Consider the following 25967-nt stretch of genomic DNA (forward strand, 5'->3'; position numbering starts at 1 on the left):
ACCTCTCCTGCCGCCCGCTGCTCCCCTCAGCAGTGTACTTCAGTCCTTCTGCCTGCTCTGCTCCCCGCTCTGCCTCTGGTGAATTCTCTCACCCTCCCACGCTTCTGACTGTACCCAGTGCTTGTATAAATAAATAAATAAACAAAAAAAAAATTAAAAAAAAAATATATATGCTTTTAAAACCTCACAATAATTTTCATGCTACTGAAAGTCAAAACTTTATTCTCATGAGCTATATTTTCTTTTGAGACAGAAAGGCTCTTGCAAATTCAAAGTCAAGGTCATGAAAGCAGCACAGAATAGAATTTAGGCCCTAACAACCCTTCTCCACAAGCTCTTAGGTTCAAGTCCACAGGAAATAAAATTGCTTCCTAATGGTTTCATTTCATGCCATTGACACTGATTGGCCTGGCGGGGTCATGTGTCTGTTCTGAGTCAATTCATGCCACTAAGGAACTATCTTCTGGTTGGCCAGATAAGGGTGCCAAGGTGGAGGTAGTCTCACCAGAATTGCATATTAAAGAGACTTCCAGCAGCCCTCTGCCATCGTTGTTTTAGAGACCGTGAACTTATTGAATACAGGCTAAGACGACTGTCTACTGCACAGTTTTAAACGAGCAAAAGTTTACTTAAAGACATTTTCAATGAAGTGAAGGATTGCTTACAAGTTTATGAGGGAGAAGCCTTGGGGTTGTCCCCCAAATTCCTCTGTATTAAGTCGTTTTAAGGCTTAATAATGGAAAAAAAGTAATAAGCAGTGGTCTCAGACGCGGGACACGTGGGGAGTAAAAAAAACTTGGGTTTAAGGGGTGGTGCAGAGTAAGGCGAGGGCGCCCAACGAAGGGCTCTGAGGGACACTCGGCTACTTTACCAGGTGATTCTTAACGCCAGCGCAGTGTGATGAGCCATTTCATTGGCATCTCTTGGGGGGTTGGGGAGCAAGGCCAGCAGTTCTGGCACCGGGTAAGAGCTGCGGGAAAAGGGTGGAGACTGACGGGACGACGAGCGGCGCTCAGGTCCCGCCCCTTCCCGCGCCGCGGGCGGACGCCCGGCCCGGCCCGGCCACGCCCCCGCGGCAGCATGGCGTCACTTCCGGCCCCGAGGGATCCGCATCCGGATCAGGCTGCGCCTCCGGCTCGCGAGTCTGTGCCTGGTGGAGGTGGCGCGCCGGCCGCGTTCTCTTCCCGGTGTGCCCGAGGCGCCGTGCCCGCCGGAGAGGAGTGCCTCCCTCCCCGGGCAGAGAGGGGCCGGGCGGAGACCTGGGCGCGGGCGGCGGCCGCTCCGGGGCGCGCTGGAGACTGTGCTCCTGCTCTGGCTGCTGTCTCTGGGAGCCGGGTGGCAGCTCTGAGGAGTCCAAAGCCGGTGGCGCCCCCCTGCCCCGGCGCCCCTGCCCGCCCTGCCGGGGAGGGCGGAAGATGCCGGTGAAGAAGAAGAGAAAATCCCCTGGGGTGGCAGCGTCGGTAGTCGAAGACGGAGGCCTAAAAAAGTGTAAAATCTCCAGGTACCACCTCCCCCCAACCCTCATGGTTTCCTCCTTCCTCCTTTGCTGCACGGCTGGAGGAAAAGGAGGCGGGCCTGGCCTCCGGGGCTCGGGCTGAGGGAGGCGATCCCCCCTTCTGATAAACCTAGGTGGTGGGTGCGTGTCTGCGGCTCGCCTCGTGCTGGTGCCGTGCGCTCCAGCGCCTGGGGAGGGACTAGATGTGTCGGTTCCCTGGAGAGTCTCAAGCCCGCCGGGTGGGAACACGGGAATGCGCCAGCCAACTGCGCTCTTCCCCCTAACCCCCACCTCCGCCACCCTTCCCCCACCTTTCCAGACCTGGAAGTCAGTACTGTGTGGAGAAAGGAGCCGAGCAGGAGGCATCTTGACCTGACAACCTCCTCGGGAATGGTAGAAAGGAGAGCTCCGTATGCGACGATTAGTCTCCACATTTATTATCTGCTTTAACCGAGCCGATCCCAAATAGGAGGCCTTTTAAATCGGCGGAGCCCCAGTTTTTGGAAGTATAGAGCTTTCCACCTGAGCCAAATCCCTGTATGCAGAGTTGGGTAGATCTTGCGTGCGTTTAGTTTGCTAGCATACGGAGCGCTGTTAGCTCTCAATATAAATATTAACCATTTGAGAGCTGTTGTGTTGTAGTCTATTCTCTTGGAGAAAAGAAAACAATGCAGAGATGTAGAGCTCTTTGATCCCATTGTAACTTACCACTGAGTCTTCACAGCAACATTGTTGGATGCGAAAAATTGCAATTAAGTGTGAAGGGTGGGTTTTTTTAAAAACCCACTTAAAAACACTTATTGGGTGTCTTTACTATCTCAGTAGTCGATACTTGATATATAATAAGTTTAGATACTATCTTTAAAGGAAGACCATACCCAGCATTATAAATAGGAGATAATGATAGAGCCCTCCTTAAAGAGATCTGCTTAAAATGTGAGGTAGGTGACTTTAGCCCACATCTTCTTTTTTATAATTGGTTGAGGTTTTTGGCACAAGAACCTGAGTATATGTTACTATGAAAGATGATGCTGTTTTCTTCTACCACTAGATTTGACATGGCAACTCCACTAGCTCATGCTTTTTTTAAACATGCAAATTAGTTTTTAATTACTTCATTTGTAGCCATTTTAAGTGTTTAATGCATTAAAGTTATTTGCATTAAGCACATTGAAATAGCCGAGAACTCACTATTATTAGAACTCAGGTGGTACTTGCTCTGTCAACGTACAATTTTAAATATGATACCCTTATTTTAGATTACATCATGCAGTTAATGAAGTTCTAGATTTTCTATGACATTGTGATAGTGTAACTATTTGAACTCATTGAAAAAGGATTTTAAGAAGTTCATTAAATCCTAGTGATTTATGAGCCCAACTTTTAATGACTGAAAAAAACACTGCAATAAGTTTTGGATCAATTATGTGTAATATTACTATTTTTTAGGACTTTTTTTTTATTATCATGATGGAATTTAATAATACCCTTAGGTCCTAAGTCATTTTTGTTCTATCTCCCTCCAGGGAGCTGACCCACATGCACAGCAAACCTTTCTTGTCTCGCCCACTGCACCCCCTAGTAGTGTATTTCAGTCACTCCCCTTCTGCTCCCCACTCTGTCTCTGGTGAATCCTCTCACCCCCTCCACCCCACCTCTGGCCTTACACCCCCATTCTTGTATGCATAAATAAATAAATCTTTAAAAAATAAAAATATTTGTTTTCAAAATTATATCTGTTATGGGCCTCCCCGGTGGCGCAGCGGTTGGGCACTGGGTTGCGAAGCTGCCCGCAGCCTTGGCAGTGCCGGTTCGATCCCCGGCTGCTCCCTGGCCACCGGAAGAGGGTCCCACATGGCGCGCAGACCTCTCCTGCCGCCCGCTGCTCCCCTCAGCAGTGTACTTTGGTCCTTCTGCCTGCTCTGCTCCCCGCTCTGGCTCTGGTGAATTCTCTCACCCTCCCGCGCTTCTGACTGTACCCAGTGCTTGCATAAATAAATAAATCTTTTTAAAAAAAATTATATCTGTTATATACAAATCTAATTTCTATGAAAATCAGAAGAATCTCGATAAAGATTTATACTTTCCCAACTACCAGTCCTGCATTGTGACCATTAGATTGAACTTCTTGGTGGTCTCTGAGATCTGGGGAAATAATTTCAGTTGATATTTTTGGCATTTAATAGCGAGCAAAGTAGAATTTGGGTTTTGTTCACCAGAAATTTTTACGTAAAGACTACATTTCAAAATGCAATAGTTAACCCCAATTTACATGGTGGCAGCAGACCTCTCCTGCCTCTCCTGCTGCTCCCCTCAGCAGTGCTTTCCATCCATCTGCCTATTCTGCTCCCAACTCTGGTGAATTGTCTTACCCTCCTGCGCCTCTGGTCTGTACCCCAGCTATTGCATAAATGAAAAATAAATCTTAAAAAATAATAATAATTGTAAAAAAATACTTTTATTTTTTCGTATTGAACTTAGTAGTTCATATTGAGCCTAGCTTTTCCCTAAAAGTTGAGACTTGATAAAAACTCTTAGGCATTTTTGTATTTTCTAAGCTATTGCAGATCCCAACCCCCTGCTAGACTGATAAGTGGAGAGGAACATTTTTCAAGCAAGAAGTGCCTGGCTTGGTTTTATGAGTATGCAGGTAATGAAATTAATATAAGAAGATATCAGTAATGTGCTTTAACTTGTTTGATGTTAGCGAATGATGTATTGCAGGCTTGCTACATGTGCTGTGTTCTGGGTTCAGCATTAAGACTGAATGTCTTGGGTAGACTAAGAATTTGGTATCTTTGCAGGCTGATACTTAATATATGTAATTCAGTATATATTTAGTGGGAGTTGAGAAACTCATTTGCTGTTAAGAAAATTTATGCAGTCAGATTCACTTATTAATTTACGTCTTTTGGTAAAAGTAGAGTTGATAGTCTGGAAAATATATAGAAGACATTTCATGCTTTATAGGTCTATTTTTCTTTTAAATATTCTTTTGAAATTTTTCTAAATGAGAAACATTTTCTGAAGGTTTTGGAAGGCATAATAAAAGATTTAAAACTCAGATATATCATTGCAAAAACACATGTATCCTTTAATTATTGCTATTTAGATATCGCTTCTATTAGCTATGCAATAATAAATAAGAAAGTAGCCAGATATACAGTATGATAAATTCTATATTAGGAAAATACACTGTGAGGGTTCATAGGAGGGATATATAGTCTAGCCTTGGAAGCGTTGGGGGAGTCTTCTTAAAGGATCTACTTTAGTCAAAATCCTGTAGTGGCAAAAAAAAAGTTGTAGCCCACGATGAGACTAGCTTAAAGGACAGGCTGAAGAGTTAAGCAAATTTATGCAAAAGAATACTTGTTTCCCATTTATTATTACTTATAGGCATATATGATTTTTTTTTAACCTTAGAATGGTTTTTGTCATCTGGAATTAACTGATTTTAAAGCTTCTCCCATTCCCCCTTATCTTTATTTTCTTTCAGTTGCCTGCCTCCCTGGTTTTTGGTTTTCTTTTTCTCTTCTATAGCTATCATTTTCAGAGTATTTAAGATCAAACTATTGTCTTATATACACTGCTATTCAAGTTAAGACCTGAAGTGTCCTCTGAATTTAAAGCATAAGTTTAGGCTAACTTTGTGGAAAGTTAAACTATTTTAGTAACCTCACCATTGGGATCAGCTGAGTGATCTCAGAAGTATAATTTAAAAATTGTTTAGTAACAGAACAGATTGTTTCTAGACCAGAAAAACTGCTATTACTGGCATCCCAAGACAACCACTAACCTAATTTAAATGAAAGGAATTCATTTTCTTACTGACCTCCATTTAAAATGTTGACCCATTATTCAAAATGCCAGTTTTACTAGATTTCATGACACAGAGTCAGATGCTACTCATTTCATTTATAAAGGTTATTTACCATAAGATTAGTTAAAAAAAATTTTTTTCATACTTTTTTGTTTTATCTTTCCTCAGTATTGTGGGTAACATAAGATTCTAATTAAATATTTCCTACATTTGTAATAGCCAGCATAATTGTTATATTTATTCCAAAAATTGTGTTAATTATATAATTTTTACTTATAATCATTCTGTTAACTAGCCTGTGTTATCATTATTTTATAGATGAGAAAACTGAGGCTTAGATTAAGTAATTTGCCCAGGATCATACAATGACAAGAGCCAAGACTGAAAACCAAGTCATGGTGACTGTAGAGCCCATGTTTTTAACTACCGCTGTCTTAAAATGTTCGTTTTTAAAGTAAGCATGCAATTAATCTTCTTTTACAAAGAAAATATTTTATCAGTAAACGCACTTAAGATTAACTTACCTTGGTCATTCATTGAATGATTCCTTCAGTAAATGTTCATTGGGCATTCCTGTTTGTTAGGCACTTTGCTAAGTGCTGGGATACAGTAGTGTAAAAGTCAGACAAAAATCCTGCCCTTAGGGAACTTGTCTTCTAGTGGGGAAGAGAGTAAATAATAAACAAGTTAATAGGATAAATACAGATTGTGGAGGTTATAAAGGTAATAGATATGGTGTGGTACAGAGAAAGTAGAAAATTGGATGGACTTTCATTTCAAATTGGTGTCTCTGTGGAGATGAGTTAGGGCAGAGACCTGAGGAACAGGAGGAGCCAGTGTTTGCCAATAAACTGTAACTGTTCCATCTTGAAATGGGCATGTCCCTTATTAAAATGGAGACAATGGTTGTGCCTACTGAGATAATACATATAAAGCACTTAGCTCAGTACCTGGTATATAATAAGAACTAAATAATTGTTAGCTGTTGTTAAAAGGGTAGTATTACAGCATCAGATTTACTGGTATTTTAAATACTGTTCCAAAATTAACAGTATAACCCCTCTATAGCTCACATGAAAGGTGCTTTGTCATTAATTGAGCACAGTTTTTTTCCTGAGCATCTGCTATGGTTGGCATATATAACCAGGAACATTTCTTTATTGTTATAAAAAATGAAAAGTGAAAAAATTGTTCATTTTGTTTTTTAAAAAAAATCACTAATCTTGTTGATATATTATAGGTCATGTGTGATAAGGCTGGTGTTATGTTTACCTTGTTATAAGACCTCATTGTTGATTGATATTTAAATTAGCAAGGATTCAATAATATGCCAGGCCTATTGCTAAACAAAAGCATAGAAAATGAAAAGGCACTTTCAAAGTCTTATAAAGTATCAAAAAAAAAAAAAAAAGGAAGAGAATTGCAGAGACCTAATAAAGTATTCAACTGATAGAGGAGCGTGAACAAGGACAAAGAAATAAATAATTACCACAGTTTCTTAAATTGGGTGGAAAATTGTTTTTTGCCTAAGTTAATCAAATTCAGCTTCAAAGGTTTTACTGATACTAATTTTATTGTAAAGGTATGTTTAAAAAAGTAATTTAACATTATGCAATAGATGAGAAAGAAAATTAGTATAGACCTTGTTTCAGATTTTTATCTATCACTATTTGTATTGCTTTGGCAAAGTCACTTGACACTTTCAGGAAGATCTTAAATATTTCACATGTCTATATAACATAATTTAACTTGATTGTAATTAAATTTTAGTCAATAACTAATCCCCCACGTTCCAGGGAGGCTATAATTTTTGACAGTAGCATATTTTGTGACAAATTTCTACAAGTTGTTCTTCTAATCTCTGATAATGGCTGCTTCGAGAGCAGCTTTGCTTTCTTGATGCATGAGAAAAATTGGTTTCTTCCATTAAATTTTTATCTGATCTTTACTTTCATTCAAGCCACACATGAGGATGCATATTCAGTTATGTTTTGGTAACTGCCTTATTGTATATGTATGTTTTTAAGTTAAAATTAGCATAGTCTCATTAAAAAATCCTCCACGTATATATTAAGAAGTGTAAGTTTCTTGTTAATTACCACCTGCTTTAACTTTTAACACCTCACTGCATAAATAAGTACTTATTTAAACCAAAAGTTTAAATAAATTCCAGACCATGTGTTAAGGTCATCTTAGCAGCCTGGATCTCCTCTGAGAAATAGATTGGCCACAGCCTGGATGGCTGCATTCTGCTGTTAAGGAAATATATAGGACATGGGCTTCATGTTGTGCTGGTGACCTGATGAAGATGATGTAAAATACCAGCTGAGCAGCCATAGTTTAGTCAATGATTTATAAAGATGAAGCATTTTCAGCCCTTAAGGAAGGAAAAGAAAAGTTTCTCATGGGCGCATTAACACTAATAATTTAATATTGTTTTTAAAGGCCAGTGTGGTAAATTTAAGGTTACAGTACTTCATATTGTTGTAACATTTGTTTATCTAATGGCAAGACACCTAGCAGTGAAATAATTGTATTTTGGGAAATATGACAATTGGTGTCCTCACAATTGTCCTCACAATTGGTGTCCTCAATATTTAGCGTTATTGAGGGAGAAAAATACACATTATTGGACAAATAGTAGATATAAGGCAATTGAGGGATTAAAATTTTGTTCTATGTTAAGGTAACAAACTAATGCCCTGTTATTTTAGAAGCAAAACAATAAGGAAAAGATTCCCATTCTTAAATAGGAATGTAGTAATTTCCTCATTTCCCACGTGTATCTTCATAAAATAGTAAATTTTATTTTGGTGTATTTCAAAAGGGTAATGAATACCCTTTCGTTTTAGTAAGCAAACAAATACTCTCTGATTACTGTTATAGGCTGTGTATTGGTGCTGCTACACTTTAGTAGAATGAGGAACTCAAACTTTTCTTTATATTCATATATTGCCAAAATTTTTCTTAAGAGAATATTCTGTGTTTTCTTAAACGATAGATTCAAGTTATGGCACAAACTAGTGATTGATATTAGTGCTGCATTGATTTTATTTCTTTAGTAATGTGGCATTCAAAGAATATTTCAAAAATTTTTAAATAATATTTGTACCTTGTCAAAGAAAAAGTCAAAATTCAAATTGAGTTATTTGCAGAAATTGTTATGGTATGTTTACAAATGACTTTGATACAATGACTTATGTTTTATGTTGATATTAAATTATAACAAAATATATAAATTATTTTTGTCTTTGAAGGTCCTGATGAAGTTGTAGGGCCAGAAGGAATGGAAAAATTTTGTGAAGACATTGGTGTTGAACCTGAAAATGTATGTTTTATTTCTAAGTAGAATGGAATACAAGTGGGATATAGCATATATGTAAATTTCTAGAAATTGGGAAACTTTTTATATGAAGATTTTGTTTCTTCATGTATAATATTTTAAATTTTCATTTAGGTGTATTTTAAATCAGTTTTAAGTTGGACAAGTGTTCTCTTTCTTGATCCAAATGTCATGTGTTAAAGAGTGAGAGAGAGTCAACCTTTAGAAACTTGCAGCTTTTTACTTTTAAGAAATTGGCCCATCTAATTTCTTTATAGTTAATAATTCCAGAGGTTATACTCTTTAATAGTTGAAGGATGGAAATAGTTGTATAAAAATGCTCTCCATGATAAATATAGACATGATTATCTCTATGCTGACTTTTCCCCTATCCTTTATGTTCTGTTCTTTCCAGATTATTATGTTAGTTTTAGCGTGGAAATTGGAGGCTGAAAGCATGGGATTTTTTACCAAGGAAGAATGGTTAAAGGGGATGACTTCATTACAGTAAGACATTTTTTTAAACAACAAATTTGATGGCCTATTTGAAGATCTTAACTGATATTTTGTGCTTCATAATTTTCAGGAGTAAGGTTTCACCTTAAAATAATCAAATTGGTATCGTCTATAATAATCAGTTTGGAATTGACAAAATTTACATTGTGGTCTTGATAAAATGAACACTTAGTCATTTATCATATTCTCTGAGAAAGCACTTCAGTGTAATTCTTTTAAAATTCATAGCTCTTGGTTGGTGAATTAGAGGTCCTATCACAGCTACTCACACGTTGTTTAAGCAATACATAGAAAGTAGAATTCTGTGTAAGGAGTTTGTCATTTAAATAGTCCTAAATTCTGGGGCTTCTGTCTGCTCTTTTATATTTGATTAAAGAAAAGAAATTTGAAGATAGAGTTACATACAAATTCTTTTTTGCTAAATGACTATCATAAAGAACAAAAGTAGAAATGAATGGCTTCTATTCAGCCTTGATCAATGTAGGATGCTGCCATTTCATATTCCTGATGTTCATGTAGGATATTATTAGTTATCAACATTCTGAAATGGTGGAGGCAAAACTGGGGATTAATGAGCCATATGCTTTCCTGTGGTGATTGTGCTGATATTATTACATTTATTTTTCACTCCTTGTTTGTCTATCCTTGAATCTCAAAAACCTGGTTATTTTTTTAAGTGTATTTATTTATAATCTAATTTAATTTTTTTTTATTTGCGTTTCAGAGTCTGATTCTTTATAATTATCCTTTTAACCAGCGTTCACACAGATATTTAATGTATGGAGGGTGGCAGGGGGAAAGATGGTAAAAACTTTTGCTCATAGGAAACCAATTGTAATTTCTAGAATATAATACAAAATCAACCCTCTCACTTCCATTATTCATAGATGAGGGGTCTGAGACTCAGACAGGTGAAGAAAATACCTGCCAAAGATTATACAATTCCTTAGTAGCAGAGGAAGAAGCTAGAATTTAAATGTCCTGATTATCAGTCTACCTAACTGTACTTCCTGTTGCAGCTTTCTTTTGTATGTACACTAACATGCTTTATAAAATAGAGGGCCATTATTAAACTTCTAAATGATAGTATTTGTAACCAACACTGAATTCTATCATTCATCTAGGTGTCAAAATTCTTTGGACTACTTACCACCAATTTGATTGGCTTTCTAGAGAAATACGAAATATACAAGAGTACGCAAAGAATATAAACTAGTTTTCATGTAGCCTGTTTCATTAAAATTTATATCAGTTACAACATGACTTATTAATCATAAGCTATTTTATTTACCCCTATAAATACTTCCTCCACTTCCATGACTGTTTTTTTGTATACAGTAGTCCCACCTTATCTGCAGGGACTATGTTCCAAGACCCTCAGTAGATGCCTGAAAGCTCAGATACTAAGGAATCCTATGTATGCTATGATTTTTCTTAAACTACATACCTATGATAAAGTTTAATTTATAAATTAGCCACAATAAGATTAACAGCAGCAATAAAATAGAGAAATTATAACAATATACTGTAATAAAAGTTAAGTGAATGTATTGTGTGTCATTTTCAAAATATCTTAATGTAGTATTTTCAGACCAAGGATAAGTGAAACCAAGAATAAGGGGGAGACTACTGTACTGATTCTTTGAGTATCCCAGTTAACTAGTACGTGTATATTTTAAGACTATTTATACAGCGCTTCCATAACTGAATTACCTTTCTTTTTGTGTGAAATAATTTTTAAGAGTATGAATTTGTGTTTACTTGAATTTAAATGGCCATTTTATAAGTTTTATGGGGTGTAATTGCTTTATGTAGTTTTTGTTCTATATACTTTTCGTCATACAATAATAATCAAATTTCCCTTCAAACTATATTTAATTTAGTGGACATTATAATAAACCATTGACAGTTTACATTGTAGTCTTGGTAAAATACTCCACTTGTCATATTCTCCGAGAAAGTACTTCAGTGCAGTTCTTTTAAAATTCATAACTCTTGGGTGAAATTAGAGGTCCTGTAAAAAGTTACTCACAGGTTGTTTGAGCAATAGGTAGAATATAGGATTCTATGTAAGGAGTTTGTTCTTTGAGCAGTCCTAAGTTCGAGGGCTCCTCTGTCTTCAATTTTATGCTTGATTGAAAAGAGAAATTTGAAAATAGTGTTACATGACACATAAGTTCTGTTTTGCCAAATGAATATCATAAAGAACAAAAGTAGGAATGAATGCCTGATTGTGATCATTTGTAAGTGGCGTAGTAAAGCATAAGATGTAACTCCTGCCCTTGAGTTACAGTCTAGTATGCCAGGGAAGACGTTACAGAGCTATCACCATAACCATACACCCCGGGAGAGTGTGACAAGTGCTAGAGTAAAAGTACAAAACACTGGAAAATATATAAACACAATAATGCAGGTGCTAATTAGGATCCTATTAGCTGAACAGACAGGAAACTCTCAGTAGGTATGGCAGATGAACTGGACCTTGAATGATTAGTATTTTGAGGGTCAAGGGTTTGTCAGAATCATAAGGTACAGAAAGAAAATTGACAAAATAGGTTTAAATTCCAAATAGTAGGGTTAATGACTACATTTTGAAGGACTTTGACATTTTAAAGAGCTAAATCACATTTTGGGAAACCATTGTGGAATTTGAGAACAGACTCAGATTTTTGGGATCATTGTTAATAGAGCATTTAATTGTTTAAATGTTTTAGAGTTCTAGACTCGTTTGAGAACGTTATGAAAACTCTGGACATTATCCCTGCTAAAGTGCACGTGTGGTGTTACATTACAAAGTTTTACATATGGCTCATCTTCTCAAATTTAAGATTCCAAGAATACTTGCAGACTTGTTCTGACATAACTTGCTGGAGTGGAGAATTTTCTCATATCTGCTATCTGACCATTTGGTGCTAGAGCAAGGGTGAAATACCATGCTTGTAGTGAAATCTGTGAGCATAGAACTTTGAAAAGACTACTTGGTTATGATAACCAAAAAGGCAAGAGAAAAGCACCTGACAAGAATGGTACTAACTGCTGCCCGCCACTAGTTATGAGTTGTACACTTTCTGGTCTCCATATTGAGCTCTGAACTTTGAATATTAAAGGAAATGTTCTGGTTTGGCTTTCTTTAGGAGAGAGGGCAATGAGGAACATGGATAAGGTTTCTTTTTTGCTGGGGATAGAAGAGTAATATAGCTGGGGTGCTATGGTGTGTGACTACCATTTATGTAGCATTTGGGTTCTACAAGGTTAAGTAATTGCCTAAAACTATATAGCTTGGAATGAAGAAGTGGGAATTTAAACCAATCTGTTTGACTTGAAACTTGGTTCTTCACTTTATGTCTGTCATAAGCTAGTTGAGATCACATAAGTAATAGTGTTGCTGTGTGTACCTGTGGAATATAAAATTACTTGGAAAAGATTGTAATTTCTTGGATTTTTATCTCCTTAGTGACCTGTCAGTCACTGTTATAATGTTTGAACTATATTTCCCACTATCTTTACCTAGATGGAAATTTTGAAACTTTCTGTAATTAAATACACTTCTATTTTGCTTTTGTTTTTGCTATTTGTACCTTTATTTAACAGATAATTTGGGGATGCGTCTATATGCAAGATGCCCTATTTCATGCTATGAGACTGATTTTCAATTTTGTGTATGAGCTGCCAAAGCGAGTGCAAGAATGATTTTCAAACTCAGGAGAGAAGGAACTTGTGAACGTAGGCAGGCATCCTTTTTTGCCCTCCTGAATCTCAAGTCTGTTAAGATTCTACATGAGCTATTGTGTGAAACTATGAGTCACAAAACTTTTTAAAAAATGTGAAAATCTCTAGTTCAAGATGCTACAAAGATTTAGAAAATTATGCCCCTACTTAAGATAGATCATAACAGGGAAGGTGGGTCATGACAAGAAGAGAGTCCCCAAAAGTAGATACTTAGATGTATTAGTGCCCTCTGAAGATGCTTAACTGATAACTCTGACAACCTTGAAGGCTAAAGCTGGAATTTTCATATAAGCGAGCTGGCATTTCCCTAAGGATATCTACCTATTCCAAGCCCCCTATCATCTGTCTACTATCCTGTCCCGCATGTTGGGAACAAGAGACCAATTTCAATACCAGAGTGGGGTAAAAATCAGGTCAGATAAATGTTAAACCTATTCAATAGATGCAGATTTGACTGCCTGGCTTGATTCTACTTAAAATCAAAGGTTAATGGACTTATAACTGAAAAGATTACCAGTAAGAAGTATGCAGATTTAGGGCTGGAATTCATTATTTGTATAACACACACCAAAAATGTATTTTAAAATTTTCCCATGTAAATAGTGCTCCCATCTGTGTAGTAGAAACAATTCTTCTGTAGAGGTATGCGTTTTTAACAGAAGCCTTAATTTCTGCTGAGAAGGGCTCAGTGAAGGTTAGTTAACTATTACAAAATTACCAAACATAATTGTAATAAGTCTTAAACTTCAAAGTTAGACTCTTGAAGACAAGAATTTTGAATTTTCACAATCTCAGTATATCCTTAAAAAATTGGCCTCAGATGATTAGATTTCAAATAATTAAATTCCTAAAAGTGAAAAAATAAAACATTTAAATTGAATGACATAGAAAGGAGATACATAGACATCAATAAAGTAGGAATCTAGGGAAATAGATCTATCTGATAGCTAAGGAAAATAGGAAAGGTTAAGACACAAACATAGTGGTTAAATATTTTCTTCTTACTGTTCAGTTTTTAAGTTTTTATTTTAGGTATGAGTCCTTTACAAAAAATGGTTGCAAATATTTTCTCTTTCCCTTCCTGGGTTTTTATTCTCTTACAAAAACTTTGTAGAACAAAAGTTACAAATTTTGATGAAATCCAGCTTTATTTAATCTTTCCTTAAGTGGATTGTGCTTTTGAAATTTATTGCCTAGCCCTAGATCCTGGGAATTTTTTTTTTTCTACAAGTTTTATATTTTTACATTTTATATTTAAGTTAGGATGATGCATTTTGGGTGAGACAGGTTTTGATTTATCTCTTCATATGGGTGTTCACTTGTTCCATTTATGAAAAAACTTTAATTGAATTGATTTTACACCTTTTCAAAAATCAGTTGGATATATTTATGTGTGTATGTGTTTCTGGTAACATTGATCTGTTTCTGAACCTGCTAATTCCAGAGTATGGATTACTATAATTATAAACTACACATAAACCTTGAAATCAGCCAGACTGATGGATCTTGATTCAAAACTACTTCAGTTATTCTAGTTCCCCTGCTTTTCCAAAAATGTTAGAATAACTGTATCTACAGAAAATCTTTCTGAAATTTTGGCTATGCCACATATGGATTTAGGGAAAATTGACATCCTTACTATTTTGAATCTTCCAATACATGGAAAATCGATGTGTCTCCAGTTTTAGGTGTTTGATTTCTTTCATCTGTCATGTGTTGCTTTGAGCATATAAGTCCTGTACATGTTAGAATTACACCTAAGTGTATTTCATTTTTATTTTGTTATAAATAGTGTTGTATTTTTAATTTCAGTGTCTATATGTTCATTACTAATAATGTAGAAATACAATTTTTAATATATTTGTCATGTATATAACATGTCTGTAACTTTGCTGAACTTATTCTAAGGGTTTTGTTTTTTTCGTGGGATGGGGAGTTATATATGTATTCCTTGGGTTTTCTACATATATAATCACGTCATTTAATTTTGACATGAAATAGGAAATCAGAACAGTTTTATTTCTTTTCTGGTCTGTATATCTCTTATTTCCTGTCATTGACACATTGTATTGACTAGAACATTTCCTGTTGTGTTGAGAGTGGACATCTGTTCTTGTTCCCAATCATACAGGGAAAACATTCAGTATTTCACCATATTAAGTGTATTAGCTATAGGTGTTCATGATTGTTCTGTATCAAGTGGGTGGGAGTTCTCTATTCCTGTTTTTCTCAAGTTTTTGCATGATTGAGTATTAAATTTTTGAAATGCTTTTTATACATTGAATCACATAGTGCAGTTTTTCTTTTTCAGCCTGTTACTATTGTGATTATATTTATATTTATATTTTTGATTATTGAATCAATCTTGTATATCTGGAATAAATTCCCCTTGGTTATGACTTAAAATTATTTTTACATATTGCTGAATTCTCTTAGCTAATACTTTGTTAAAGATTCATGAGGGATATTGATCTACAATTTTCCTTTTTATTGAACTTTTATCAAGATAAAACATTATATTAAAAATGTATTATTTTTCCAATAATACTTATCAAAACTGTGGCTGCATGGGCCTCCCCTGGTGGCACAGGCGGTTGAGCACTGTACTGTGAAGCTGTCCATAGCCTCTGCAGCGCCGGTTCGATCCTGGCCTGCTGATGAGAGTCCCACATGATAAAACCACATGGTAGCTGCTGTGGCTGCAGCTACCTTACTACTTAGAGGGAAATCTATAGTCTTAAATGTCATGTTACAAGAAGATGAAAAAAGCTTGATCAGGTACCTACTTTTAAAAGTTAAAGGGCCAACCCAGAGAAAGAAGATAAGTGATAAAAAGATGTCTAGACATTAGAAAAGGTTTTAAGTAATATAATCAACGTTTAAATGAAAATATATTTGAAACAAGCAGATGTTAGAAAATTATATAAATGATCAAAATTAAAAGAAATGGAAAATCTCAGTGGTCTTACAACAGTTAAAAATGTTGATTTGGTAGCCTTCTCAATTTTTTTTTGTGTGAGTTTGGAAAACTATAATTCCAATGCTTAGGAAACTGCTCCAAAAAAAGGTAAAAAGCATCATTTCACTTTTCTGAGACTTATTGCTATAAATTTGTTGACAAAACTAGCAAAGAAGTGTGAGTGGATGAAATTTGACTTATGGTAGTAATGCAAAATTTAAGCAACATTAGAAAATTTTCTGAAATATTTGTATCTTAATAAATTTTTTTTTTTTAAGATTTATTTTTATTTATTTATACAAGCACTGGGTACAGTCAGAAGTGCGGGAGGGTGAGAGAATTCACCGAGCCAGAGCGGGGAGCAGAGCAGGCAGAAGGACCGAAGTACACTGCTGAGGGGAGCAGCGGGCGGCAGGAGAGGTCTGTGCGCCATGTGAGACCCTCCTCAGGTGGCCGGAGAGCAGCCGGGGATCGAACCGGCGCTGCAGAGGCTGCGGGCAGCTTCACAACCCAGCGCTCAACCACTGCGCCACCGGGGAGGCCCTATCTTAATAAAATTTTAAGTTATTTCATACCACATTGTTGATATCTAATAGTGAAACTCTTAGTTAAATTAAGAATTCTAGATGTCTGTACTACATGAGAAGTATATCAGTGTTTTTTTTTTTTGTTTTGTTTGTTTGTTTTTTTGTGGGACCCTTGCCAGCGGCTGGGGAACCAACCCGCGCTGCAGAGGCAGCGGGCAGCCACACAGCCCAGCGCTCAACTGCTGCACCACCAGGGGAGGCCCATATCAGTGTTTTTTTATCTTAAAATTTAGAACACTGAAACTAAACATTAGATAGATCAGGAAAAAATTATACTATATGTTATCCTTTCATTAGAGTCATATATACTCTTTTAAGAAGGAAAGATGCAGATTGTGTCCTGCTTGATCAGTTACACAGACCAGGGATGCAGGTGCACTTTCCTATGCAGTACAAATGATTACTTCCCCCTAATCTGATGGAAGATAGTCTCAGTGATGAGTAATACTTTGTCAAAGTGGAGGGGGACAGCATTTTAAGTAGGAGAAATAGCATTTGCTAAAGCTTAGCTGTTTCATTTGAGAATGGTAAGTGAAACTGATATAACTTGAGCCCAGTACAGATAATGGTACCTGGTAGAAGATGAGACAAGATTGAGTCCAAATGTGAAAGGCTTCATCTTCCTCCACTCTTGCTAAATAGTGGAATACATCAACCCAGGGAGCATCAGAAAGCCTGTAAAAATTTTTAGTATCCTAGCTACACAACTTCTTATATTTATTTTCTTCTCTTTTAGAAAAAATATGTATAACTTATTTGTGTGCTTTTGCATATGTACCTTACTTAAAGTTAGGTACTTAACATTAATCTATTTTTTGTTCACTAAAAATGTAGGCATTGGAACTTATAACTGACCCACTAATGTATTTCCTCTGTGTTACATTCTGAACTTTTAAAACTATTCGTGGCTAATCTTTCACCAAGCTGTTGCCTAAGAACTGTCCAAAGAAATACAATTTCATTTGCTTGGTCATCTTTTTTACTTTGTATGTGGTAAAAGCACATTTTAATACATGTCTATTTAAGAGATATTTGTGATTCTAGTAGCGTTTTGATTTTTTTTTAAATAAAGTTATTGGAGTGAACTTTCACCGATTGCCAAGTTTTCTTTTACCTTTTTTCTGTTGCTTTGGTAGATACCAGGCAACAAGTTTGTTTGCTACTCTGATTTCTGAATCATAATTTTAAACCTAAATTAACTTCCTAAGTACATTAACTTCTTAATGCATTTCTTCTAACCTCCTAAAGATACTTTCATATAATTATTTTGATTATGTAATGTGTTTGATTTTTTTAATTTAAGGTGTGACTGCACAGAAAAATTACAGAACAAGTTTGACTTTTTGCGCTCACAGTTGAATGATATTTCATCATTTAAGAATATCTACAGATATGCCTTTGATTTTGCAAGGGTAGGTACAATTTCCCTGTTTTGTAATTTAATTATTTTTTAATCTTGACACCATACTTAAGAAATTTTTTTTACTTGTGTTTTTAGGATAAAGACCAGAGAAGTCTTGACATTGATACTGCTAAATCTATGTTAGCTCTTCTGCTTGGGCGGACATGGCCATTGTTTTCAGTATTTTACCAGTACCTGGAGGTATGTATGTTTTCTTTACTATTCTGTACTATTTTTTCCCCCCAGGGTATTCTAAGACTTAATCTGATTGAAAAAACACCCTTAGGGAAATAGTATTTTTAATACTGTGCTTGTATAAAGGTCTGAGTATTAGAAAAATTCTGTTAAGGGACTCCCAGTGGTGCAGGGGGTTAAGTCACAGCACTATGAAGCAATCCACAGCTACTGCAGCACAAGATTGATCCCCAGCCAGGGAGATGACACACATGGTGCAGCAGACCTCTACTATCTCTCCCACTGCTCCCCTCAACAGTGTATTTCGGTCAGTTCACCTGTTCTGTTCCCCACTCTCTCTGGTGAATCCTCTCACCCCCTATATCTCTGGCCTGTACCCCAGTTCTTGTATGCATAAAATAAATCTTTAAAAAAAAAATTCTGTTAAAATAGGTTCATATCTCCTACAATTTTTAGAGGAGTCCATTTTCATTAATATATTCTATACATAAGATATTTTAATTCCATCCCTTGCAAGTGCTTCACCATTCCCCAAGAAATATATTTTTAGCATGTTCTTGATACAAAATTAGTTTTTCATACTTTTGGCAAGAGAGACTTCAGCTCAACCTTTTGAATCAGGTTCTTTCTGTTACACAGGATCTTGGACTGAAAGCCATATAAGTTGTGGTGATAAAAAATTTAGTAGCTTATGCCTGCCAATATGAAGATGGTTAGATAGTTTATTTAAATTTATTAATTGCTTTAAAAAAGATACTAAATTTATGAAATCCTTTTTTGAGAAGGATTATCATAGCGCTTGCCATAGGCAGTGGTTTTCAATGATTATCCTTTTTTCTATGGATTCTTTGTTAGGTTTTCTAGTCTTCTCAATTTTAGGCTTTTTGGTATAGTGCTCACCATTTTTTGAATATGGGTATTTTTGCTTTGAAAATAATTTCTCATAAGGTTGATTGCTTATCATAGTATGTTCCCCAGAGAGGGTTTGATTAAAGCTTGAGATGAGAGACAGTGGTATGAGAAGGTTTTAAGGATTTTGAGAAGGTCTTATGGTTTTGAGAAGGTTTTATGGAAGGTGAATAGATTTTGCGCATACTTAAATCTTTAAGCTTAATAAAGCAATTTTTTTTACCTTGTTATATATTTAATTTTTTTATTATAAATTTTATTTTTGTATTCCCCATACAATTGCGACCCCCTTATTTTGACCCCAATCCCTCCCTTCCTCCCACCCCCCATAGATTGTCTCTGGTTCATAGTTGTTTGTTGATTTTGATTTTTACTTTCTTATAGTTATTCTTTTTTCTGGTCCCTTATTTAAGTTTTCTAGATTCCTGCTATGAGTGAGACCATCTGGTATTTTTCTTTTTCTTTCTGGCTTATTTCGCTGAGCATAAGCCCTTCCAGCACCATCCATGTTGCTGCAAATTGCATGTGTTTATCTTTTTTGAATGCTGAGTAGTATTCCATGCTGTATATGTACCACATCTTCTTGATCCAGTCATCTATTTTTGGGCATTTGGGTTGTTTCCAAAGCTTAACTATTGTAAACAGTGCTGCTATAAACATAAATTTCAATGTCATTCTTCAAAGAAATAGAACAATCATTGATGAAATTCATATGGAATCACCAAAACCCCCGAATAGCCGAAGCTCTCCTGAAAAAAAAAAGAAGGGAATGGAGGCATCACACTCCCAGACTTCAAACTATATTACAAAGCCATAATCATCAAAACTGCATGGTATTGGAACAAGAACAGACACACAGACCAATGGAATCGAATAGAAAATCCAGAAATAAACCCACAGATTTATGGTCAACTAATCTTTGACAAAGGAGCAAAGAATATGCATTGGAGTAAAGAAAGTTTGTTCAATAAATGGTGCTGGGAAAACTGGGTCGCTACATGCAAAATAATGAAGCTTGACTACTACCTCACACTATACACAAAAACCAACTCAAAATGGATTAAAGAACTAGACATAAGACCTGTAAACATAAAATACATAGAAGGAATTATAGGCAAAACACTGCATGATATGCACATCAAAGACATCTTTACAGACACATCACCCAAAGCAGTGATAGTGAAGGCAAAGGTAAACAGCTGGGACTACATCAAATTAAAGCAATTGTTTTTAATGGGCCCTTTCTCCTATTAGTAGTTGTTTTTTGTTTTTTGTTTTTTTTTTTTTTAAGATTTATTTATTTATTTATACAAGCACTGGGTACAGTCAGAAGCGCGGGAGGGCGAGAGAATTCACCAGAGCCAGAGCGGGGAGTAGAGCAGGCAGAAGGACCGAAGTACACTGCTGGGGGGAGCAGCGGGCAGCAGGAGAGGTCTGCACACCATGTGGGACCCTTCTCCGGTGGCCGGGGAGCAGCCGGGGATCGAACTGGCGCTGCAGAGGCTGCGGGCAGCTTCGCAACCCAGTGCTCAACCGCTGCGCCACCGGAGAGGCCCCTCTCCTATTAGTAGTTTTGGATAAAAATAAATATAATTGAATGTAAAAATACCTCTAACGAGCTGAGAAGTGAATGGAATATTTGTCACATACTTGTTATGTGGACGATGTTCTACAAAAATTGTATTTTTTAATCATTATAATTTATAACAACATTTTGAATTAAGTTGTATCCCCAATTAGCAAATGAGGAAATGGGTTCTGCCATATAACTTTCCCATGAGCACATAAATAAATGCCAGACACGGGATTTCAGCCCAGGTTTTTATTCTTTACACTGCCTTTAAATATGTTTGCTTCAAAATGCAAATAAATATAGATCTCATGCAAAGAAATGATTTACTGGGAAGCAGCAGAAGGAGACTTAGTAGCTATCGAAAATGAGTATCTGGGCGTTGGTGGCTACACAGGTATATACATAGGTTAAAGATTTACTGAGTTATTTACCCGTACTAGTAATGCCCTTGATGCTCTTGTTAGTCCTCAAAAATGAAAGAAAAATAAAGGAAAAATTAAATTGGATGATGTTAACATGTAAATGCTCCTAGGGATTCTCCTAGAAACACAAAACAATTTTAAAGAGGAATGAATATTTTTGGATCAAATCACAATAAAAGTTAAGCCTAATAAGATTGAAGCCAAGCACTAAGAAATAATGTTTGTTCTATAATGCAAGCATGTATATTGTTTTCTGCAGCAATCAAAGTATCGTGTTATGAACAAAGATCAGTGGTACAATGTATTAGAATTCAGCAGAACAGTCCATGCTGATCTTAGCAACTATGATGAAGATGGTGCTTGTAAGTATAATACTTGGCTTTCCTATGAAAATAAAATTCTTAAAACTAGTAAATGAAAATATGCATTTGTGTAGCATTACCATAAGGATTAAATTTCCTGATAGTAACTTATATCATTTAGTTGTGGATCTTCCAAAAATTAAGTAAATCTGTGAAATTCTTGAAGTCTTTCAAATTAAAATGTCTCTCCATACTCTTTGGTGAAAAGACCAGAATGATATAAATCAGAACTTTGAAGTGAAGACAAAATTTTCTGGAACTATAGATTGTTTTCAGTTCCTACCACTATTTTGGTTACATGTGGCACCTTAATGTCTCAAAGGATTACATAGATAGGTGCATTCCTATAATTGTAAACTGAAATTATGGACTTTTTTCTGTTAACCCTGAAGTTATAAAATACTGAAGATAGGATAACTTTCTTCCTATATAAGTTGTGTCCTCTCCCTACAAAATGGTATAAAATTTATTATTTTTAGAATAATATCTATAGCAATAAACTGGCAGCCCAGAGGGCTATATATAGCCTGCCAACATGTATATGTATGTGTGTTTTGACTAACATTTAAAGCTGAAAGATGTATAAAAATGCAACTTGCAGATTTGCCTGAAAAAAATCTGACAAAACTTCCTATGTTCTTTCTTGGAACTAGAGGCTAGAGCCAAATAGTGGCTCATGTTTGACTTGGTTTCCAGTTTGCTGGCCCTCAGAATGCCAGCAGCCTAGGCTATTTTTCACCTGTTATTTATTGTATTTGTCTGCTATTTTCTTTGCAGTAGAGAAATATGTATGTTAGAAGCAGAAGGGAAAAAATAAACCACTAGGAGATTAAGTGATTTTAAGGAAATAGAGCAAGCATGTTTGTGGCACTGAATTTTCCTACATTCTTAACTTGTAAATAGTGAGATCATTTAAATGATATAAATAGAAGCCAACCTGGCTTCTATAGGCAAGTGAGTTTGGAGACACGACCACCCCCCGCAGCATTTTAAAAATATCTTTATAGAGTAGTTCAGAATTAATGATTAAACTGCCAAAAACTATGGACAGTTAGAATAAAGAGGAATAGTGACTTAGTTATTGTAGATTTTATGAAACGCCTTGAGAAGAAAGTTACTGTGAGTACCCATTGTGGAAAGTGCCTTATTAAACAATTTTAAAACTGCCTAAGAAAGCACCATAAGTTGGAGGAGGCTGGAAGTAAAAACCTGCAGAAGGTAAGGCAAAAGCCCTTGTCACCACAAACCTCTTGGGGACTTTGCTTTATAGTTGGAGAGATGAGTTCATTAAATTTCTAACAAAAAATGTTTCTTTATTTCTAGGGCCTGTTCTTCTTGATGAATTCGTTGAGTGGCAAAAAATCCGCCAAACATCATAGCAAGAACTATTGTGAAGAAAATGCACACCTTTTCACCCCACATGCATACAAACTAATGAGATGAGGGAGAAAAACCCATGGGGTGCATTTTCATTCCTATGAAAGACTTCTCATAGTACTTGTTTTTCCTTTTTTTTAAAGGAAGTTTTCTTGTTACATGTGATGGGCATTGAGCCATACCTCTTCTGAGACTGAATATTCAAGTTTTTGTTTTATGTTGATAACGTTTATTTCAGAACAATAAAGATTCAGATTTGTGACAAAGGCCTTAAAGTGAAGATGTCCCTTGGGTGTCAGAGTGATATTTATTTTTATAAATTAAATTATTGGATTTTTGAGGTTCTAACTCATGAATTTGTGGAATTTTAAAGATTTTAAACAGTCTTAATACTTGGCAATGTGGTCTGCTGATGGTGTGCCTCATTATATTCACCTCTGCACAATTAGGAAGACTACTGGCCTTCTGGGATAATGATATTCTGATGCAGCTAATAAACATTTCCGGATGCTGGAAGCTCTGGGCTCCTGTGAAAGCTGTCACAGTCCAATGCACATACTTTATCTGAAGAATTCAGAATTGGAAGATTGTGTCTAGTTTCTTTGTTTTCTGTCCATTAAACAGTATTGTCAATAAGCATAAATCAGCATTACATGTATGTTCTTAATGTCAATTTTAAGTTTTCTGTATTCCTTCCGTTAAAAAATTCCATTTTGAAAGAATAGGTCCATAAATTAATGGTCACCAAATCAGATAGCCTCCTTAGAGAATTAGAACCAGCATTGGAGCTTGTCATCATTACCCTCATCTTATAATTAGTGACATTGATGTAATCTCTGCCATTTTATGAAATAGGGAGTTCTGTTGAAAGCTTTTTTGGTCTTAAGATAACCTTAGCTCTAATGTAGAGTTGTGATAGACAAGAAGATAAATAAGGAATCACGAGAGAATGGGTGAAATGTGCACAACTCAAGGGTGCCATTTACACTGGAATAATCGTAGTATTCTAATGACCTTTTTCAGGCTATTGTCAATAATGTATCTTGAAAAAAGGACAACCTCCTCTAATTCACATAAAAGGCATCTTTTGGACTAACAGCAGGATTGTTGGTACATTCCTTTCACCATCTAATATCCCAGTAACGTGAAAACTTGGTTCACATTCTAGTCACAACCTCAGTGACATTTCTAGTTTCATTGAGTGGAGCAAAGCAAAAAGATGATTTTTCCAAAATATGGACATTTCTATTGAGATTTAGGGTAAAGTTTGATTTTTTTTTTTTTAATGGTGAATTTGAAGTGGGTTTCAGAATTGATAATACTTAGGGGAGATTGCTTTTTCAAGTATTTTGTGGTTTGCTTTTTGGGAATTGAGCTGGGAGGAAAATGATTACTGTTTTACATGGCTCCTTAATGATTGATTTTGTAGTTTGTAAAACAGTAATATAAAAATAATGGAAAAGTATTTCTTCCTAAATATTTAGTAATAGAAATAACTGCTGGATTTGCTGAATTACTGGAACTGAGCATACCGATAGTAGTATAATTTAACATCAGTGATCTTTTAAAATCAAATTTATTACAGGCAAAACATTTAGATTTTTAGACATTTGAAAAGGACACATTTGGAGAATTTGGAGTTCTTTACATTTTTTCTCTCCAAGGCAGAATTCTCAGCTTGAAGAATATTGCCCATTTTTATTTAATTCCAAAATACAATGAAAACAGTGAAATCCTGCAGGTTGTCAGTTCATAGCCTGCTCATGTTTTTGCATTTTCACTGCTTGAGTAAAATAACAAACACTCAAAATGTAGAGATACTTTTAAAAAAATATTTGAAGCTATTTTGCGTATTCAAAGATATCTCTAAGACTTCTGGAATCTAAAAATTAAAATCCCTGTGTTTTTCCTGAAAGTGAACAGCCCTCCTACCAGGCTATGCTTGCTTTATGCTCCTTCCAGTTTCAGCTTCCTCAGTCATAAACTACCTATTTAGAAGCAAATTTACTCTGCCTCATCCACAAGGATGTGAACTTGTCCTTTCTCATGTTTATTTATATTTGAATAGCAATTTATTGGGAAATTTATGAATAAGAGGTGAAAGAATATAAAATAGACAGACAGTATTAAGAAGCCTGCAATACAAAAAAATTCTCCAAAAGTGTCCTCTTCTACCTAGTTAGCTCTAAGTGCCTTCCCAGGAATCCTTTTGTAAAATTTTCAACATTTTTCTCTTGGTATGGGACGAAATAATCAATGGTGCTTTTTAATTGGAAAGGACTTGTTATAGTATACAAATCCAAGGGGATGGAGAGGTGGTCCCTGTGCTCCTCAGAGCCTACCATTCTTAACAAGACATGGTATATTTAGAAATTTACCTGAGATTCAGGTAACGTAGTGTAATTCTAAAATGGTGTGCTGATCGACTGCATGTTTGTCTTCTGTCTTAATGACTTGTTTTTTAACTGCTGCTGATAAAATTTTTGACATAATACATTTTTATGTAAAATGTATACAGATTTGTTGATGTGTATTTTACTCTGATGTGTTTGTTGAAATGGACTTGGAGGGACTTCCATGAGGATGTTAGATTGACCCTGAGGAGTATTTCTCTTAAATATAAATGCCTTTTCATAGTAAACCAAAAGTTTTATCAGCAATATCAAATGCCATCACTATGGGGATAGCAGGAGGGGGAAAAAAGAGTAGAATTTTCAGAGTTTTTAAGACATGTAAGGTATGTAGAGCAGCTCAGATTCAGAACACAGAAATATATTAGCAATGAAACTAGGATAGTTTCATTCCTATCTCTTCAACAAAACATGTCCTTTCTGCCCAATGACTAATGTGATATTATGAAAGAATTTATTAAAATGTGTACTCAACTTGAGAAGCAAGTAATAATGCTGACTTACTGTTTTACTGTTTTCTTGAAGAAATGTACTTAAAATTGTGATAATTCAGCCTAATAAAGTTTTGTTTAGGCTTTCAAGGCCCCTATAGCCTGAAGTTTTACAACACAATACTTATGTTTTTACCAGATGTCTAAAGCATCAAATAAATTGGGGCATTTTAATATGTAATTCATGTCTTTGTTCAAAAGAGAAGGCAAAATAATCATTTCACCCTATTCTTACAAGTTCTTAAAAAGCAATTCTCCCCTCTTGAAGTACTTACTTGAGTGACACTGAAAATCATCACAAGGAAACATTTTAAAGAAGGGGTCATTTTCAGGAGAAAAGAAAAAGCAAAATCTCACTGCCTATCTCAATAGGAAAAACTAGTCCAAGTTATTAAAT

The 25967-nt window shown here is 35.7% G+C and overlaps 1 protein-coding gene across 2 annotated transcripts; it reads left to right on the forward strand.

Moving 5' to 3' along the window:
• Nucleotides 1-1415: 1415 nt before the first annotated feature.
• Nucleotides 1416-22855, forward strand: DCUN1D5 (defective in cullin neddylation 1 domain containing 5; the record flags this gene model as incomplete). 2 transcript variants are annotated; one of them, XM_084248699.1, is made up of 8 exons in its annotated part: nucleotides 1416-1501; nucleotides 4054-4145; nucleotides 8573-8643; nucleotides 9053-9144; nucleotides 17732-17840; nucleotides 17927-18031; nucleotides 21189-21291; nucleotides 22615-22769. In XM_084248699.1, 8 exons carry the CDS (start codon nucleotides 1416-1418, stop codon nucleotides 22668-22670), a joined length of 714 nt encoding a protein of 237 aa, XP_084104825.1. In that variant the 3' UTR covers nucleotides 22671-22769. The 2 variants fall into 2 exon arrangements, with proteins under 2 accessions (XP_084104825.1, XP_084104826.1); XM_084248700.1 differs by lacking the exon at nucleotides 21189-21291 and having other exon boundaries at nucleotides 22615-22855.
• Nucleotides 22856-25967: the final 3112 nt, after the last annotated feature.

The sequence above is a fragment of the Talpa europaea genome (genome assembly GCF_964194135.1).
Source record: "Talpa europaea genome assembly, chromosome: 12".
NCBI classification, from domain to species: Eukaryota; Metazoa; Chordata; class Mammalia; order Eulipotyphla; family Talpidae; genus Talpa; species Talpa europaea.